This window comes from Aspergillus alliaceus, assembly GCF_009176365.1.
Source record: "Aspergillus alliaceus strain CBS 536.65 unplaced genomic scaffold BDW43scaffold_1, whole genome shotgun sequence".
NCBI classification, from domain to species: Eukaryota; Fungi; Ascomycota; class Eurotiomycetes; order Eurotiales; family Aspergillaceae; genus Aspergillus; species Aspergillus alliaceus.
Window position 1 is genome coordinate 676,668 of NW_022474684.1, and position 18,123 is coordinate 694,790.

The 18,123-nt window shown below is 49.6% G+C and overlaps 5 protein-coding genes across 5 annotated transcripts; 3 read left to right on the plus strand and 2 right to left on the minus strand.

Annotated features, from left to right (window-relative positions):
* Positions 1-3,412: 3,412 nt before the first annotated feature.
* On the plus strand, positions 3,413-4,720 carry BDW43DRAFT_6699 (uncharacterized protein). The gene has a single exon (XM_032050362.1). The coding sequence runs from the start codon at positions 3,751-3,753 to the stop codon at positions 4,489-4,491; it is 741 nt and encodes a 246-aa protein (XP_031906344.1). The 5' UTR covers positions 3,413-3,750; the 3' UTR covers positions 4,492-4,720.
* Positions 4,721-8,667: 3,947 nt separating this feature from the next.
* BDW43DRAFT_305284 (uncharacterized protein) lies at positions 8,668-9,795 on the plus strand (the record flags this gene model as incomplete). Its single annotated transcript, XM_032045767.1, has 2 exons — positions 8,668-9,415; positions 9,470-9,795. The coding sequence occupies 2 exons, from the start codon at positions 8,668-8,670 to the stop codon at positions 9,793-9,795; spliced, it is 1,074 nt and encodes a 357-aa protein (XP_031906345.1).
* A 169-nt stretch (positions 9,796-9,964) lies between these two features.
* Positions 9,965-10,956, minus strand: BDW43DRAFT_6711 (putative secretory component protein shr3). The gene is made up of 2 exons (XM_032050363.1): positions 10,813-10,956; positions 9,965-10,735 (listed from the first exon to the last, which is right to left on the minus strand). The coding sequence occupies exons 1-2, from the start codon at positions 10,856-10,858 to the stop codon at positions 10,134-10,136; spliced, it is 648 nt and encodes a 215-aa protein (XP_031906346.1). The 5' UTR covers positions 10,859-10,956; the 3' UTR covers positions 9,965-10,133.
* BDW43DRAFT_258365 (uncharacterized protein) lies at positions 10,954-11,475 on the plus strand. Its single transcript, XM_032039966.1, has one exon. The coding sequence runs from the start codon at positions 11,078-11,080 to the stop codon at positions 11,324-11,326; it is 249 nt and encodes an 82-aa protein (XP_031906347.1). The 5' UTR covers positions 10,954-11,077; the 3' UTR covers positions 11,327-11,475.
* Positions 11,476-15,062: 3,587 nt separating this feature from the next.
* Positions 15,063-17,787, minus strand: rim8 (pH response protein PalF). Its single transcript, XM_032039967.1, has 2 exons — positions 17,218-17,787; positions 15,063-17,160 (listed from the first exon to the last, which is right to left on the minus strand). Exons 1-2 carry the CDS (start codon positions 17,683-17,685, stop codon positions 15,367-15,369), a joined length of 2,262 nt encoding a protein of 753 aa, XP_031906348.1. The 5' UTR covers positions 17,686-17,787; the 3' UTR covers positions 15,063-15,366.
* Between the last annotated feature and the right edge of the window lie 336 nt (positions 17,788-18,123).

Here is an 18,123-nt window from a genome sequence, read left to right on the forward strand (position 1 = left end):
CGTTGCAGATTATGCGGCAGAAGTGAGGGCATTGTCCCAGTGGCACCGTGGCATATCACGGCACAGACGTTGGCGAAGCGAAGATTGCTTCTCAGCTTCAATGCTTCCACCGAGACCTTTGTGTTAGGAAAACGTTATTTCGAAGATTCTTGAATGTTTTGAAATGTGCCGTAGTATTTAGCAGGTCTTTGTTAACGGATCGGGCGTGTTCACTTCAGAGATACTTGCCAATGCATCGAGAGGCATGTTGTAAGATACCTGGAAATAATACTGAAGGCCCATCTCATTCGCCCACTGCGTCAGACACTGCAAATATGCCCTATATCCCTCTACTAACGCAGCCCAATAATCGTTCACATACCCACTGCCTTGATCGGATGTATCCAACAAGCACTGGATAGTGCCAGGGGCAGTCATCTGCATATTGATGTTGTTGTTCTTGTACATTGTAAGAGGAAGATACTTTTTATACTGTAGCCATGCTTCTTAAAAATGTTGGGCAGGTCCGGCGTCCAAGATATATTTGATTTGATCTCCACACTGTCCCCCTCAACCTGTGCATGATCAGCCCTTAGACTTTATTCATATACCAAAATAGTCGGCTTACCATAGATCACTCACCATCCCTACTTACCAGCCGCCCCAGTAGTTCCAAAGAGCGCGGTTCCACTCATGGTTGTCTTAATATACCCGCGGTGTGTTTCAGGCGGATCTAGTCTTTGAGGCTCCAAATAATCCGTTCTATACCTGTATCCGATAGGTTTCTATTATAGAATACCCCGTTATTCGATCGTATATTTTCGTGTGTGATATGCCGCTTGAAGCAGGCCAGGTCTCCCTAAAAATGGCTTTATATTTGGGTGTTGCTTTTTCACCCTAGAGAGTGTTGTTGATTTTGATTTCGTCCTCATCTTCGGAAACCGGCCCGAGACAACACTTCCGCGTATATTCCTTGCCTCACTAATGCTGCTGCTAGCCGCATTTTGCAGAAGAGTAAGCTATAGTACGATGACGAAGCGCGAGATAGCCACATAACTGCCTGATCCTGGAACGCTGGCGGTAAATGTAGGCGTATCCTCCCGGAACCAGGTGCTGCGAACATCGTCTCTGGGGGTTGCACTTGCTGTCCCTGGTCAGGGGCAACGCCATAACTAGAGCTTGAGAAGTGGTTGTTTGTCTTACCCATTTTCAACCCGATTGTTACTCCAGCGAGGCAGTTACTCTCAGGAACTAATCCCCTCTTCCTGCAACCAAGCTTCCAACAATGAGAAGCTGGTTTGGAGTATAGAAACTGGGCGGGGCCACAGAGTATGGTGTATACGGGTCATACCGACGTATATGCGATTGTAGACGTACTGATACGATTCTCACATCATAAAATGAAGAGGTAAAGATGGGGTAGAAAGAGGGCATGGAATGGGTGTATTCTTCCAGTGGAGCGAGCTGATGCTGTAGTCTGCTCTAGTACTTCACTACGAGGCATGTCCTTCACAACATCTAGAGTGACTGAGATACATGGTATCGATTATAGCAGTGTGAATTCACAAAGTTGTTGGATGTTCTTTACATAAATGACTCTACTCAGAGCGGAGACCTTGGATTCCCTATATTGCATGAAAGGAAATATGATAGACAAGGAAAGAGGGGAAGAGGAAGTGGACATGCCAAAGGGTAGAGATGGTTAGGTTGGGGAAAGGCGAGGGACTCTTTACCAATGCTCGTATTCATTATTTTCTTATAGGTAATACAGCAACACGGTTGATATTCGCCTACAACAGTAGCTGACAGAGATGTTGGAAGCAAATCCAAATCATGACGAAGAGCCAGCCACAACATCTAGAAAAGGGCGTTCTTGGTAGACATGCGTAGACGCCAGGAGCGTAAACATTTACCTTTCTGGATGACTGGCATACGTCTTATGATCTAGACTGGCTTTCAAGTACTCCAACAACCCGCAGTCCACACCCATTGGACTACATGACTCAGTTTAACCAACGTGCTACCGGCGGCGTTCCCCTCTTTCCTCGCACACGGATGACAATGGGGGGTGTCTGTCAGACGGCTCGCCCAGCCAACAGGAAGAGCAAGTGCAAAAGGGATGCGCTAACACCAACCTCAAGGCAAAGCGTGAGGGTTGCACGGTTGTTATCTGTGTAAGGTTGGACAATTTACGTACGAAGGCGACTACTTGACCCAACTAGATATGGATAGACTGGCGCTTTTGTTGCTTACGGCGTTAATTTCGACCACCTAGACATTTTAGCCCGGTACGTCAAAATGATTAAGGCAATCACGAAGCTTAGATCAGCCAGCAAGGATCTCCGAGTAAGAAAGTTTCTGCAGGAGTTGGTGGAACACGTTAGTAGGACGCCAGGCTGGGCATCAGCTGCCATCCTAGTTTGATCAGTGGAGAATTGCTATAGCTACCGCGCTTGCAAAATGTCTTATGTCAAGGAATGGATGCAAGCTCCAACATATTCCGGGTTAGCCATGTGTGTGACATGGAATATTCATGGAAGCGCCAACACGGTCTGGTAACCGCCCAGCCACTCCTTCGAGCAATATAGTCAACGATGGTCCAACAGACTGACTAAAACTGTGATGGGATGGAAAGACCATCATGCAGGTCAGTGTGAACATGATACTATTCCCTTAAGCGACTGTTTTGGCGGGGTTCCTCGAGGGCGAGCCGCCGCTTAGCCCCCTCCTGAAGTGGTTCGCGTCAACTTTGAGCGAACCAAAAGGGACAATTGCCCTAACCTTCAAGAATCGAGGAAGCATAATTAAAGTGCCGCCGGGGTGATTAGGTCGCCCCATGTACCGATTCGCATACAATATGATATTTGATGCAGCAAAGGCGCTCAAGGATTTTGTTGGTTGCTGGATATTTGTGCATAGGATAGAGGACTAGCAGGTGCAGTTTTCAGCAATGAAAAAGGTATAAAAAGAACGGTTGAGTACGGTATTCTAGCTCGATCACAGATCATCGTTCTCCTCGTCTTCTTCTCTGTCTATTGGCTTTTCTGATCTTCATCGATTGGAGCTCCATCAGGCATCAAGCCATTGTTGGTCACAACTTTTGTTTCTCTCCACATTTGTAGCGGTCTCGTTAGGTTCTAGCCAAGACTTGTCACCCATCCTACCATCCCGTGAGATCCAGCTCTGATTCGCGAGGTGCCCAGCTGCTGTTGCTCTTGTTGTTGCTTGACTTGGAATCGCAGGCGCGCACTTCGGAGGAAGGGCGACACACTAACCCGCTTGCAGGCTAAAGCGTGACACTGACCCTTACCCGGAAATATTACGCCCATCCTTATCGTATTGATACCGTCGTGAACGTTATTACACGTATTTCAGCGCTCTTCCAATTTCAACGTGAACCATAAATCTCACTCCACGTCCTGCCATTCTCTCCCTTTTTCATTCTTTTCTATTGCAGACCAGAGAGAGAGATCGAGGAGTGGTACTAGTCTTCATATCTTTTCTACCTTCAACGGACGCCCGTCACTTGCGGCTTAACTCTCTCGTCCCGTAGTCTGACCTTGTGGTCCATTGCATGACTACTTCTAGTACTTCTACTAGTACTACTACTATACTCTCTCCCTCTCTACTTCCACGCACGTGTAAAGGTCAGGCGCGTGGTCTCCATCCTCATCCGTTATTTAATTTTCTTGTGAAGTCACCTTCGATCATTCTTTCATTCTTCTGGTCTTCTCGTTTTGTTTTTGAATAGTCGACCGTTCTTCGTCCAAGATGCCTTCCATCAAACCAGTTCTGCATCCATTGCAGACACCCCGGACGATGGTCTTCCCATCCGAGCTTCAAAGTGACTCGGGGTCCTCTAGCCTTTCAGCAGGCAATGGGAGGGGTGACGAAGCACTATCCACGCCAATCACACCCCCCGCGGCTTATACTGAGTTCCTGAAGAAGTTCCAACCTATATTATCCCCGATCACTGGAGAGCCGGACTTCTCCAAGATCCACACTCTGAGAGAAGGCAACTCCACCACCTCGAACTCTCCAACATCCCAGCCAACATCGCGGCCAGTGAGTGCAGCCAGTGGTACTTTCAACGCCAATGGGGAATCGTCCAGGCCCGCTACCGCTTCGCTGCCGCCACCAACCCCTTATACAGCACCTCCAGTCAGACGAGACCCGAGGACTCTACGTGCTTTACGCATCCCGCCCCCGCCGAGGTATTCATCCACGATAGAGGCTCCCAGGAGTGCAGCGACGCTTGCCTCACCTTTCCCTGCGTCCCCTTTTTCTGTATCTCCTTTCTCTACGTCTCCTTTCTCCGCGAATCCCTTCTCTGCATCCCCCTCGGACTGGAGAATGCGCTATTGGGATGGACCCCACACGGCGATCCCCAGTGGCAGATTTAGTGTGCGACATGTTGTCACTCATACGATCACCTTCAAGAGGACACAACTCGAGGACCCCCCGAAGGGAAAGCGGAGAAAGCGCGAAGAGTCCAGCGAACCTGAACCTTAGAGACTTCAGTTTGGTATCATGTGAATGAATTTTTGGAAACGGTCAGGTGCACTAGCGCAGGCTTTCGGTATTTGGCGTTGGGGGGAGGGGGGTTTACTGCTACTCAGGTCAAGCGATGTTTAAATTGATTTTCTTCCCATATCTTCTTTCATGCGGGGTCCTACTCTACTATGGCTTTAGGAAATTGATATGATGCCCCGGTGGCTGCAAAACCTTTACCTCTCTCCATCACACTTTAATACTGTTGTAGATGTTATTTTTTTTTTTTAATTCCTCTTTACATTATAATTAGCGAACTGTCTCTTGTTTGGTCATGCGTTGGTGTGAACGTGGATACTTGGGTTAGGAGTACTCGGTAAGTCCCCATGTCATATTGGCTACAACAGGCTACTACTGAGCGGTTGACTTCCAGCATGTTCACCGGAGGATAATTGATAATAGCGCAAGACGATTTGGCCTTAGTACTTGTACCAATGAATTGAATTTGAGGGTCTGAGCTCTAGACGACATCCCAGCATTTGGAGTAGGTGTGTGGGGGAACCCTTGAGTACGTCAACCTGCAAGACCGGATTGAAGTTGTCCCCGTTGAGGGCTCTCGGATGCCCCGCCGAATATCGTTTCTCATATGTGAGGTTCACACGTGTTAGCCAAGAGCCACAGTGTCTCTCCCCACGGGTCCCGACTCTCACCCGTCCGACGACAAGGCATACCCGGGGATATGGTAACAGCGGCGATTGGGCTTTGCTTCCGGACTGACGTGCGGCTGAGGCTGAGGGGCATTGGACAAGTCGCCAAAAGGAACGATAGGAAAAAGGCATCAGCAAAACGGACGCGGTGACATGCATTATAGCGCATCTCTACCCTACCACGTAAGTCTAAATCTCGACCGCACAGGTGAATCCCTCGGATTGTTGCCCAACTTCATCCACCCTGGAGTCTCGGATCCAGGATATTCGGCCCTATGAGAACTTAATTAAGCACAGACCCAACATGGGATTTACCAGGCATTGATTTGGACGTGATCTGACCTGTCTAGCGAGCAAAGAAGGTTAAGAATGGTCGTTGCTTCTACAGTGGTGTATGTACATACGTACATACAATATATGGCGTACGTATGGAATACTAACCGTGTAATATTACACATATGTAATATTACACAATACCGCCGCAGCCCTACTTGCGCCATGGAAGGATTCAGGATGTCTACTCTACCACGTCCCGTAAACCTTGCTCCCTTCGAAGCAGGAACTAGCCGCCCGCTGGCTAAATCTAAGGAAAGGTGATCTTGTCCTGCCCCCTGGAAATCCGCATTCTACTGGTCCTTGCGGGGCTCTCCACCATCGGCGACCGCGAAGCCAAGCGTGATCTTGACTGGGCCCATACCACGCCTGATTGGTAGAGAAGACGCGCTCAACGTTTCATCTTCTCTGCAGAATGCAATGGTAGGGGGTACCTTCTAGGGCGGATTCAGGATCCTGGTCGAGGGTAGAGTCTACAAGAAACGCTGTTTCATCTGATTACACCCCAGAAATTGTGGCCGCCGCAACCATACCGTAGCGGTTCTACATAATTTGTCATAGACACCTACAGGACTGGAGTTCCAACTCGAGGGAATACCAACGTTCTCACTTCTCAGGAAAAAGCGAGAGGCGAACTATACGACCGCCAATTTTGACTTTACATAACTCTCCGCCACCATCTATCAAGCAGTCCTCTTTTGATTGAAGGGCGAGGCAAAGGGGAAATAGGAAAGAGTACTGGCGCTTCCTCTGCCCAAGAAGGTTGTTGATCAGCCAATCAAGCGCAGTTTAAGGACATGCAGTTAAGCGCCAGCGCTAGACCGTATTGGGGGGCAGACGGAGCCATTCCCCTCAGAAGGTCCGCCGATGATTGGCATGGATGTGTGGGGGAGGAATAGTAGTGTAATGTGATGAGATGAGACTGAATCCACCAGCGTTACGCTCCTCTATTTTTATCATTTCCCTTGAATTATGTTTTTTTTTTACCCTCCGTCTCTGTGGATCGCTGGTATATGCTGATACCTTCTCACTTTCTTTTCTTTTTCTCCTTCCCGGTTGGCTGGATCCTCCAGGATTCTTTTACACCAATAGAAGCCATCAGAGCATCACCCTCGCCCAGTGACGGGGATCGAATCAGCTGCATGATCACACAAATAAACTTGCGTTGACGCCGTGATCTCAGCTATCGTCACCGGTCAACAGGGATCGTCGCCCGTCGACCGTCCATAGAAGGATTCCCTTCACCTGAACAAGCAACCAATCCGACGCTACGGTTTAGCCTGACTTGTGGTGATGAAATTTGACCGGGGAGACACTGCAGCCTGGCCAACCAATACCAAGATGCGAATCCTCCTTGGATGTGACGAAGGTCAAGTAGACTGTGTTCCGACCAATATTGAGAGGAGTAAGGCACGGCAAAGCGTAGCGAGGGGGGAGGGGCAGGCATGTATCCACGGGCACTAGGGCATGTATTCCCTGCAATCGTTCTATTTTCATCACGGACTAAGGAAGTTATTTTGGGCGATTCTTTTTGGGAGGACCGGGGGGTCTTAGTGGTGCTGACGGACCGGGGGGGGGGGGGGGGGGGGGGGGGGGGGGGGGGGGGTGGGGTGGATATTTTTGGTATCTGCCCTATCTGGCATCTCTATATTTGGATACCTTTTGGGTTGATATAGACGATGTAGTTGTCCATGGATGATGGACATGAGGATAATGGTTCTATTGTTGAAGTACATATACCGGGTTCGTATTGAGTCACATGATGAACAAGAATCATCAAGTGCCATCTGAACTTCAAGAAACTTGGCTCTACGTTTGGGGAACTCAATATCATCATGATGTATAGCGAACGCGTGCATCGGACGGACAACCCACAACAGATCTCCCCCCCCCCCCCCCCCGGACTAGTCTCGGGTGACAGTTGCAAAACCTAGGTAGTGGTCAGTTCACCTGCATATCATTTTCTAAGCCAATATGCTAATTCTATGAATAGCTCAACTTGACGCCTTTGTAGAGATCTCCCGGCGCAACCGCCTCCATCAATTACTTCAACTTGGCATAACAGTCCCCCCACGGCGGCTATTCCGAGGAAGCACTTGTGATAAGGAGTGCATCATTCCCACCCTTATTGCAGATGAAGCAGTTTCCCCTCTCTTTGAACCCCTCCGGACATACCAATGAGATCTTGCTCTGGCACGTCTTCATCAGATATCCAGGCCGAGATGTGCGGAGGGCCCCTGGTTGTGCTATATTAAGCACTTCCCCTGCAGGATGAGGTTGACTCTTAATCGCATCACATCCTTGGCTCTGGCTCTTGTTGCATTATGACCACTCATTGACGCTCACCTCGTCTGGTATACCTCCCTGGGCCCGCGTATGATCATCATGAACGGGTCTGTTGTATGATACTGTATCGTACGATGAGGTAGTTTGTACGGTGACGGTTATGACCAGACCCCTTTCCTGATCTGATCAGATGTCACGTGGAAGAAGGATATTTGGTTATGAGGCTGCTCTTTTCCTGTTTTCCCTGAAAGTCCGCTACCTGCGGAAACAGGCGGAGATATTGGGTTTGTTGCCTCGTGATCCATGGTTGATTGCTGACATCAGACAAGTCAATATCGTCGTCATTGACTTGGGATTATCTTTAAGAGGAGAGTTTCACTCCTTTCTGACCTTTGTTCCTGGCCTCAAGGTGAGTGGAAGTGACGTGAAGGGAACAATGGTCACTCCATCGGATATGCATACATCGGTGTCCTCCGCGTAGAAAGAAAGAAAAAAACAAAAACAACGATGATGACGATTTGCCGCCGTGCCAAGAGACTATAAAGCTATAATTAGAACCCACGAACAACAGCCCCTCAAAAACATTTCGTCCTCGAAATCCCTCCTGGACAGGACGAATAATAGCAACAATAAGACACTGCAAGGGAAAAATTGCTGCGGCGCTAAAAACCGACGACCATCCCGTGATCCACCCCCTTCCTCAACCTCAAACCTCAACCTCAGATGTATTGTCCATCTTCTCAGCCCGGCTGTTAGTCAGTCTGAGCGTCTCTGTCTGCACATTCTTCGCCCTGATTCGGAAACTACCTCCCCTTCTTTACTTTTTCTTTCTTTTTTTTGTGGTGAACCGGCTCGTCTTTCCCCATCCACCATGTCTCAAGCGCCTTTTACTCCCGACAGCGAGTTTGCCGCCCTGGAGACTCCCCGCGTCTCGACAGGCAGTCTGTCCATCACCGCCTTAGCCCGGTTCGAATTCGAAGCCGGCAAAGCCAATGAGGGAACGAAGATCCTGATGATTGAATGGGAAGATGATGATCTGACTCGGTCCTCCACTGGCGGCACCTGGCATGTCTCCTGGGAGGGCAAACAGGCCGTGCTCCCCGCGGACGAACGAACCAACGACCACAAGCGTCGCGTATACTTCCTCCTCCCGCCTCACGTTACTATTCCGCCCGTGGTCAGCGTGTCGTACGAGCCGCCGGCTACTGAGTCTGCATCTAAGAGGCACTCCCTCCAGCTGAACCCCTTACCCGCCATCTTCCCGCCAGAATTGGGTGCCGACGGGCGATCCGCCGGGAAAAAGGGCGTTCTGCACACCATCTGGGCGAAGAAACGGCTGCAGTCCTTGGACAAGGAGATTCGGGATGAGTGTCTGACGAACGTGGAGGGGATCGCCCTGCACATGGCATTGCAAGAGAAGGAGTGGATCGAGTCGAATTTCGGAGTCGGGCCCAATGCAGAGTCGCAGAGGAGCTCCGTCCAGAGTCACCCTGACCTGCACTACCCCATGGGCCCGACCACGCCAGTCTCGCCCAGCACCGGCGGAGGAAAGCTAGGAGAGAAACTGAAGGGACTGCGATTACAGACGAGTCAGCGCGAGTTGTCTCCCAAGTCGGACGGTGGGTTATCGTCTCGGTTCGGCCTGCGGGTAAGCTCTCTACTAACACGCTCAGGAACAACAGCGGCCGCACGCCATCTTCTTTCCCCCCAATCGCCGGACGTCGCCGTCTCGTCCTTCAACTCTTTCCACCGTCTCCAGCAGCCGACGCCGAAATCCGAAACGCCAGAGCCCATCCGGACGATCGTGCATTACCCGCCTGAGTCGATCCAAGCGCAACAGAGCCGCGACGAGAACAACAACGGCTTCGCGTCGATGAGCACGATCGCGCGCACCTCCAGCGCCGATTCGGGCGAAGAACTGTTCGCCAAAGCACTCAGTCCGCGGTCGCCGGATCTCCCCCGGAGTCCGTTTTCGTTTGCGCCCGAACGAGTGATGTAGTGGCCTTCCGGGATATGTTTTACGTTGTTGGCTCTTTCCATTCTCTTATGATTCCCCTACTGCGTGACGATCGTGAAACGAGAGACGTATGTGTACATAGAACAGGTAGTAGTTAAGATGACGCTACTATGCGAGCAACTTTGACATGACCATGAACTATGCTACCATGAAACCATCCCATGAATGAAATCCCATCCAATTCAAGCAATCGGTCAATCCAACCCAGACCGGGCTCAAAACAACAAAGATAGGGAAAAAAAAAAAAAAAACCACCAAATCATAAACCCCTACACCACCCCCACCTTAGTAGCAACAACAACAACAACAGCAACAACAACTCAATTCCTCTTCTTCGCAGACCCCCCCTTCCCCTTAACCCCCGAACTAACCCCCTCTCCATCTCCACCACCACCACCAACCTTCCCACTACCACCCCCCTTCATATCCTCCACCTCCTGCGCGTCCTTCCGCTCAGCATACCACTGCCCAGCCTGCAAAACAAGAACCCCCACCAGCACAAGCGCCAAAATAGTATTACTAGCCGCAAGCACCTTCAACGAGTCCTCCCGATTAAGGATCTGGCCCTTCTCGTCCTCACTCGAGACCAATTCCTCCCCGTATTTCCCCGCGGAGACAAGTCTCAGCCCCTTGACGATATTGGCAATGTACACGGTGATGCCGCACATGTAGAGGACCAGTGACGCGCCATCGAAGAGCATGTTTGATTCGCTGGGTTTGTAGAGTTTGAGGATTAGGCCCAGCAAACCGAGGAAGATGACAATGTGGAGGATGCGGGGGATCAGGGGCGGGGAGGCATGGAGGAAGGAGAGGTGCGATTCGAAGTAGGAGAAGTGGGAGGGGGGCGTGGGGTGGTTGGACCAGAGGATCGGGTAGTCGTAGGGGAGGAGGGAGAAGAGGATTCCGAGGAAGAAGGATGTTGCTGTTTGGGATTTTCTTGTTAGTGGTTGTGGTTTGACAGGGTGAGGTTATGTTATTTTGGGGGGGGGGGGGGCTTACGGCAGACGATGAGGAAGGTCGCGAAGGACCCAGTTCGGAAGGCCATTTTGCCCTTTGTTTTGTGAGACTTTTTGTCTCGTTTTCTTTTGCGTTGGGTGTGGGTGCGGGAGGGGGAGGTGAGGGAGAGGAGGAAGATGAGAGGGTGAGATTGAGATTGAGATTGAGGGTATATGATTAAATTATGGAGAGGTGTCGCTAATGGTCTTGGTTTTGCCAAGAAGGGTTTAACTTGGTTCCCCAACAATCTTATCGGTTATCAAGGGTGATGAAAATGAGTATCAAATGGGTTTGTATTGGTCATCAGGTGATTGTGGAGTTTGTTTTCTTTTCTTTCTTTGTTTTGTTTGTTCTCTTAATTTATATACTTGCCCTGGGACTTGTGCCAGTTGTTGCTCAACCAGTTTATATAAATACCGAGGTATATAAAATGATCGTCGGTTACACAATCTGGGGTATCTGTAAACCTGGGGAATATAATGCATACTCTTCTTGTCTTATGGATATCGTTCAATAGATGTGGATATGTGTCATGATTGGCATCACCTTCGCCGATACTACCCTCTATCGCCAAGCTGTCGTATAGCAGGCCACTCCGGCCTTGGCCAGTTGTTGCTGACAGGCGAACTTCAACTCAAGGAGACTATTGAGCTTAGTGACTACGGAGCTGCCATCAATTCCTTAGACCAGGACGGAAATTTGCTATTCTACTATCCATGGCAGTTGTGGGATGCCCCGACTATTTCAGGACCTGATCGATGTCCGGGTAGAGTTCTCTACAAGGAACCCCGACTTTATTAACTTCAGACTCTACATAGTGCGCAAAGTGGGTTGGCAACGTGAGGTTGCTGACTAATTTAACTAGTAAATGTAAGTTATTCACAGTTACAGATGATTTAAGATAGATAAAAATAAGATGTTAGTCATACTATAGTTATACACATTATTTTTATTATGCTATATAGTTCTTATCTATACAGAGTATTTATATAGTTGTTACACTACCTTATATTCACTTTTAACTCACTAATGCCTAAGTAGAATATATTATTTGTTACGGGACGAATAGATTGTTCTAACCTAAGCGTGCCTATTGAACAAGAAGAAATAGCTAATTAACAGAAATAACACATCGTACGAAATATTTGTGTGGTAAAGGCTTGGCAGCGATGCCTTAGGCAGAGCTTCCCATGATATAGGGCTGCCTGTAAGTCAGTCCCATAACATTATTGATATCTAAATACTGTCTGAATTTACTACTTTTACTTCTCTTTTTATTCACTTTCAGCTTACTATCTTATTATGGCTAGTCTATTTTTTTCTTCAATTCTGTTTCTTTTCTCTTTCGTTCATATTCTCTCTGTCAAAGGTATCTACTATTCAGGGTAGAGGACCTGTCAACTAGGTAAGGGTACGTAGGCTAAAAGAAAGAGAGAGGTCAAAGGCAGGCAGTAGATACTATTCAGCCAGGAGACTGATTCTTGATCTCCTACTACTGCTAACGATTCGCTAATTTATAGCTAAAGGCTCCATGCCTAAAGGATTCAGAATCCCCCTTGAACCCAATCTGTCGTGTGGCCTGATATTCCTCATCGGTGGCCGATTGTCTATGCACCTGGGCCAGGGTATCCTGTACAGTTATCAGGCCGAATCGCTATTCGATCTGTGACATATACCCAGATTCCGAGGAAAAAAAACAAGCACAGCGATCCCAACTTCAAATGGGCCATAGGAATCCTGCGCCCAAAAGAAAGACTGAAGATTTCGAAGACTTCAGATAAGTTCAATATTCAAGACTCTTACTGGAAATACATTCTGGTGCTAAAAGCTCTTGATCGCACAAAATGTCTGCCCTTGGATGATGCTGTCGTCGATATTGAACAGGCCGAAGCTGCCATGGACGATGAGGACGGGATATGGGAGCCACCAGAGGGGATTGGTATCCAAGAGGCACCCACTTCAAGGAGAAAAAAACAAAAAGAAGGATTGCAAGGTGGGAGATGAGCTGAAGACTGATATATTCGAGAGTTTCAAATAAAATATCAAGAAGCGGAGGAGTACGATGCTGAACGAATTGTATTGCTTGTTTAGTAGGATACTATCCTACTAAACAAGCAATATTACAAATAACAAACAGCTCATGCTCTTAGATATGGAGATGCCGTTCAAAAGATTAACATGAGTATTTCAAGCTCCATTATCCTCTACCTTCTGCCCTGGAGTCCAGCGCGTTCTCGTTCGAGCCCTAGGAATCTTCGCGGCTCCGAGGCCAGCAGCAGGGACGCATATGAAGGACCACACATACTACATAAAATCGTTACAACCCATGAGGAGTATAAGCTTCTGAAGAGCTATACTCCCAGTTTCCGGGATGATGGGATTTATCCCTTTCAGCTTACTCTTCACTCCACTTAATGTCTCCAGGATTTGAATATTGCCCATACGATCACGGGTTGCCAGAGGTTAAACGAGGTCGATCGTCTCGCTCCTTGCAGCCTGCATGATTCTGGGTTCTCAATCCCCAGCATGGACCATCGCGAAATGTACTCTTCCCTCTGAAATTATTTGTTATTGAACCAGGCGACACCATGGCCGAGAGGGATCGCTTCGGCGCCTCAGGATTCGATTTACGAATATGTATCAGCGATACTAAAGCTGGCTGACTCTCATAAGGAAAACGTCTTCCTGGATGCACAATTCGCTCCTGGCCTAGATGGCGTGTTCTTTCAATAGCCTGGTCACCAGTGGCTTTGGACACTAGCTGCAGGGTGAAACGAGTTCTTTCTCTCCTTTAGCCGGAGCCTAGCTGGTGAGGAACCAGTAGTGTGTAGCCTCTAGTGAAGCCACGAATTGGCGTACTCGACAAGATGGTGTTAGACGGAATACCATCAACTTGGCTGGAATGGGGATCAAGGTTTTCTACCGTGATGTATTTTTTGTAGACATAAATCGCGTGCCTTTCGCGCGATATCGATCCAACCTCAGTCAGCGAGTATTTCGCGTCTCGCCATCGATTAAGGCAGTCAGACGGTCGCCTTGATTGTAGATGATTAGGTCGAATACACCTGCTTCGACCGCTGGTCCCCACAGGTTCAAGCCTGGAGAGTGATACTCTGAATGCGAAGAGGTCTGTGCATGTCTTGCTATTCGAATTTCTTCAGTTTGGATGCTGGCTCCGTTCAAGCATGGCCGTGCTGAAAACCACAGTTTGTTGAGGTTCATGTCTTGGTAGGAGTAATAGGACCTTGCCGGTGTAATTATCGTAGGTTTAAATGGCATCAATGCACTTGTAGCGGAGATTGATAGGTCTTCTTTGCAACTGCTGTCGCCGTTGTAGATATCGCAGATTCTACTATAAAGCTAGCAGTTCCCATAAAAGAATAGAAATAATCGTTCGGCACAGTCCTCAATTACTCATCCAGGAAACCTATTTTGTTCACCGTGGCCCGTAGGCTAGTTTATACGCCGAAGGAATGCCTCGACCAGACGATTTGCTTTTCGTTGGAACCTGTGTTTTATCACATCATGGGAGATTGTCTGGGAAAACATGATAGACTAAATACGAATGACTTTCCGACCCCACGAGTATCTTGTAAGATGTTCTAGGCCCTGGAAATGTGTAAGGTCTTTGAGGGTAGCCTGTAAATACTCTATTTCGTCAAACATTTGAGGGGGCGATACCAAAACAGACCCGCCCTGAGGCCCTGACCGGGAGTATCCCTTTATCTCCTTCGTGAGCGGAAAGTTAGAAGATTATAACATAAGGCATGTTTAGTGGAAGCGAATAGAGGTCAAAACCTGGGAGATACGCTTTGGGGTGAAGGGTCTTAGTAGCGTAGGATCTTTGGCTTAGCGTAGGATCTTTGGCATCTTAGCTGTGAGGCTTCTAAGCCAGGTCCTACCTTCGAGTCCTCTCAAACACTCTCGTCCACAGCCTGGATTTGCCAAACTTGCCCATACCAATGATAGTGGCTAGTTGACATCTGCCTCCTAGACAACTACAAGCGTTGGGTCTCTGATACTCTGTTGAAAAATTTAGCCACCATTGTTGAAGTAAAGATTATGAACAATATGTCTGTAGATGTTCTAGAGATCGATAGAGGTTCTCTGCACTCTGAAGAAGTCTTGTCTGATAAGGAGGGTGGAGGGAGAGGTTAGAATTCTACAAAGAAGTTGGGTTATGTGGACTAGAAAGTATTCCATATAAATTTGATTTCTTCACCCATTGGGTATCCGTCGTGAATTATATAAGTGAAGCAGGTAGTGGAACGCCTCTGTGGGAAGAAATTACCTCCATGGGATAGAGACAGTGAAAAAGGTAAGATATACGATGTATCCACTTGAGAGCAGATAACCTGTCTGCTATGCCAACAATCCAAACGCCGATATCTACTTCCGCTGAGGAAGCGCCGTTCTCAGACAACAATAAATATAGTGTAGTATAAAATATACTTCAAAATCATGCCAACATGGTGGTATCTCCCGGTTAACCCAACCGTAAATGCAAATGAATCTCATAAGGAAAAACAAGGCGTATCAGTATCCCTTCATATATTGTTATCGTTGATAGCGCGGTAATGACTCGTCTCCATGTGCGTTTCCACCAACCAGCTGGTGATCTCCTTCGTCGTGGAAGACGGGCGCGCTCGGTCCATCAGTAGGGCGACTGGGCAGAGGAACCGTCTCATCTGGCGCACTCGCCTCCATCATGAGCCGCTGTCGCTCCAACTCTTGCTTGTCGTCGCCTGGCGCCAAGGGCTCGCCTGGCCGTCTTGTACTGCTGCCCGGGACAACCGTCTGGACCGACTCGGCGGACGTCAGCGCTTGCGGATCCGCATTCTCAGTTGGCGAGGGTAGATGGTGGTAGCCGTTGATACGATCGTCATCGGGGAGCACTGGAGCCGTGGGGACATCGGTCGATGGCCCTGCTTCGGCCTCATTCGGCGGTTGGCTGGGTAAGAGCATCTGCTCGGCCTGGCGCATGCGCGTCTTCTCGTCTGTTGGTTCTTCCGATTGAGGAGTGGATACCACTTCGCCGAGCGACTGGTAATGCGGGTGAGACTCGTCGCCATACTCTGGCCAGAACGGCTCCTGGGGCCCATAGTCTTCCGGCGACGGATAATCGAACTCTCCATTGGGCACGGAGTGCTGATCGACCGGCCAATGTTCCCCATTCACGGGGGCATGGCTGGTGGACGACTGCAGGTCCGAGCTCGCGGCTGCCGAGGACGCGCGCCGCACTTCGCCCTTCCGCCGATGCGAATCACGTGTGCCGATCACTACCTCAAAGGCCACGGCGACGACCCCCTTCTCGCGGCGGATTTGGTCGGTATCCAGGATATTGCCGGCCCAATTCGCGGTAATGGCGTTGTTGCTGCCATCGGATGCATTAAGAACCTTCCCACTGGGCGAATAATTGCTGCCAGAGGTCACTAGGTTGAACCGCGGCAGAAACCGCTCGGGCGAAGTGAGCTTGCCGCGCAGATCGACGACGACCTCCACATAGTAGCGAAAATTGATCATACTTCCGGGTGTCCGCGTGATAGTGGGGAAGGCGTCTTCAGGAATCCGGATAGAGGTCTTCACGATCGCTGTCAAAGTGGTGGGATCAACTACCAGCGGCGCGAACGCCTGCGCCAAGTCCTTCCGAAACACGCTGCTGGTCCGGCTGGTGCCGATTGTCAGACCTCCCAACCCCGTTCGAGACCGCGGATAGATGTCCTCATAGACGGGCTTTTTACCATCGGCGGACACCCCAATCGGAATGGATGGATGAAGATCGATGCGCCCTTGGCGGTAGAGTGTGATAATGATCCCATGCGCACTGCGCACCTGTTTGCAATGATTGATGGAGATTTTGATGGGCAGCGTATCACCCGGTAGCACACCCGCGCGCAGAACTTCCGTCTTGGCTGTAATGATCTTGTCCCCTAGGGACGGGGTAATACTTCGCGCCTCACTATTTCGCAGCCCGGCCCCTGTGGAGGAACTCGGGTCACTGGCGATCTGGAAGCTTTGGCTACTGTTGCTGAGCCGACTGGACGAGCTGACGTTGCTGGGGGCGGGACTTAATGGGGGCCGATGGTCCGAACCGGCCGCACTATTGACGGAGGCATCGACCGACGTTGACTCTGCCGCGACGTCCGATCCTGTCGACTTTGCCTTTGCCTTGGACCGCGTGCGCTTCGACACGGGCTCTAGGGTCACGACACGGGCTTTCGGGGCAGGAAAGGGAGCAATATCAATGTTTTCCAGCAGGTTCACGCGTCGGCGACACGATACGGTTGGGTTGATGGTGGTGGGTTTTGTTAGGGTGGACGTAAGCATGTATGTAATAGTGCCTCGTTCGAACTAGACACCATATCCGTTAGCGAAACAGGGGAAACCCGAGCGAGACTGGGTACGCACACTAATACTACTGGGGAGGGCATATGGGGGGAAGGACATCTCGAAGCGGAATTTATAGATGCCCTCCTTAAGCCGACCCTCTCCACAGAGGACCACCTCGTCCTCGAACAGCGTGGCCAGCCCATTCCCCAAATATTCCGCCCCTCGGCGCCCGCGCCCCGGGCCGAGAAATCCCACATCAGGAGCTGTTTCCCCCGATGGGACCGTATTTTTGAACACCTTGACAAAGCCATGTAAACAAACCACCAGATGTGTAATGCGAACGGGACGCGACACGGTAAGGACAACGTTCCCCTTGATCACATCCCCTGGGAAATATGAGCGCCAGGGATCCTCGGGTTCGATGTAGAAATCAGTGAGGCTGCGGCTCCGCTGACCGAGAGTCGAACGAAACTTCGACAAGAGAGAGCTGCGATTCCGACCGAGCGGCGAAGAGGAGGGCTGAGCGGGGGGAGAGTTGACGGACATGACCCACAGTCACACCTCCCTCAATCCATACAAGAGGAGTGGAGGTGCTTATTGGCAAGAAGAGAGGAGAGGAAAAGAGGAAGTGAGAGGGGCGACAAAAAAAAAAAAAAAAAAAAAAAAAAAAAAAAAAAAAAAAAAAAAAAAAAAAGAAGGGAGGGTAAGGGAGCGGAGAAAGGAATGTAACGACAGAGTCAACTTCAATATCCACAGTATCCAACGACCAACCACAAACAACGAACTGGACGGCTGACAAGCAAGGGGGTGCTGAAGATGATCCCACGTCACCGATCGGTATGGTCGACTGACCGCTGGAAATTCCCCGGTGTAGCACGATAAACTAGTGAGTAGAAACAATGACAGATCGATATTAACAATGGATCGATCAAATCAAGCCGTGAGGTTCGGGCAATCGATTCCCAACGTCAGCGTCGGGCGCAA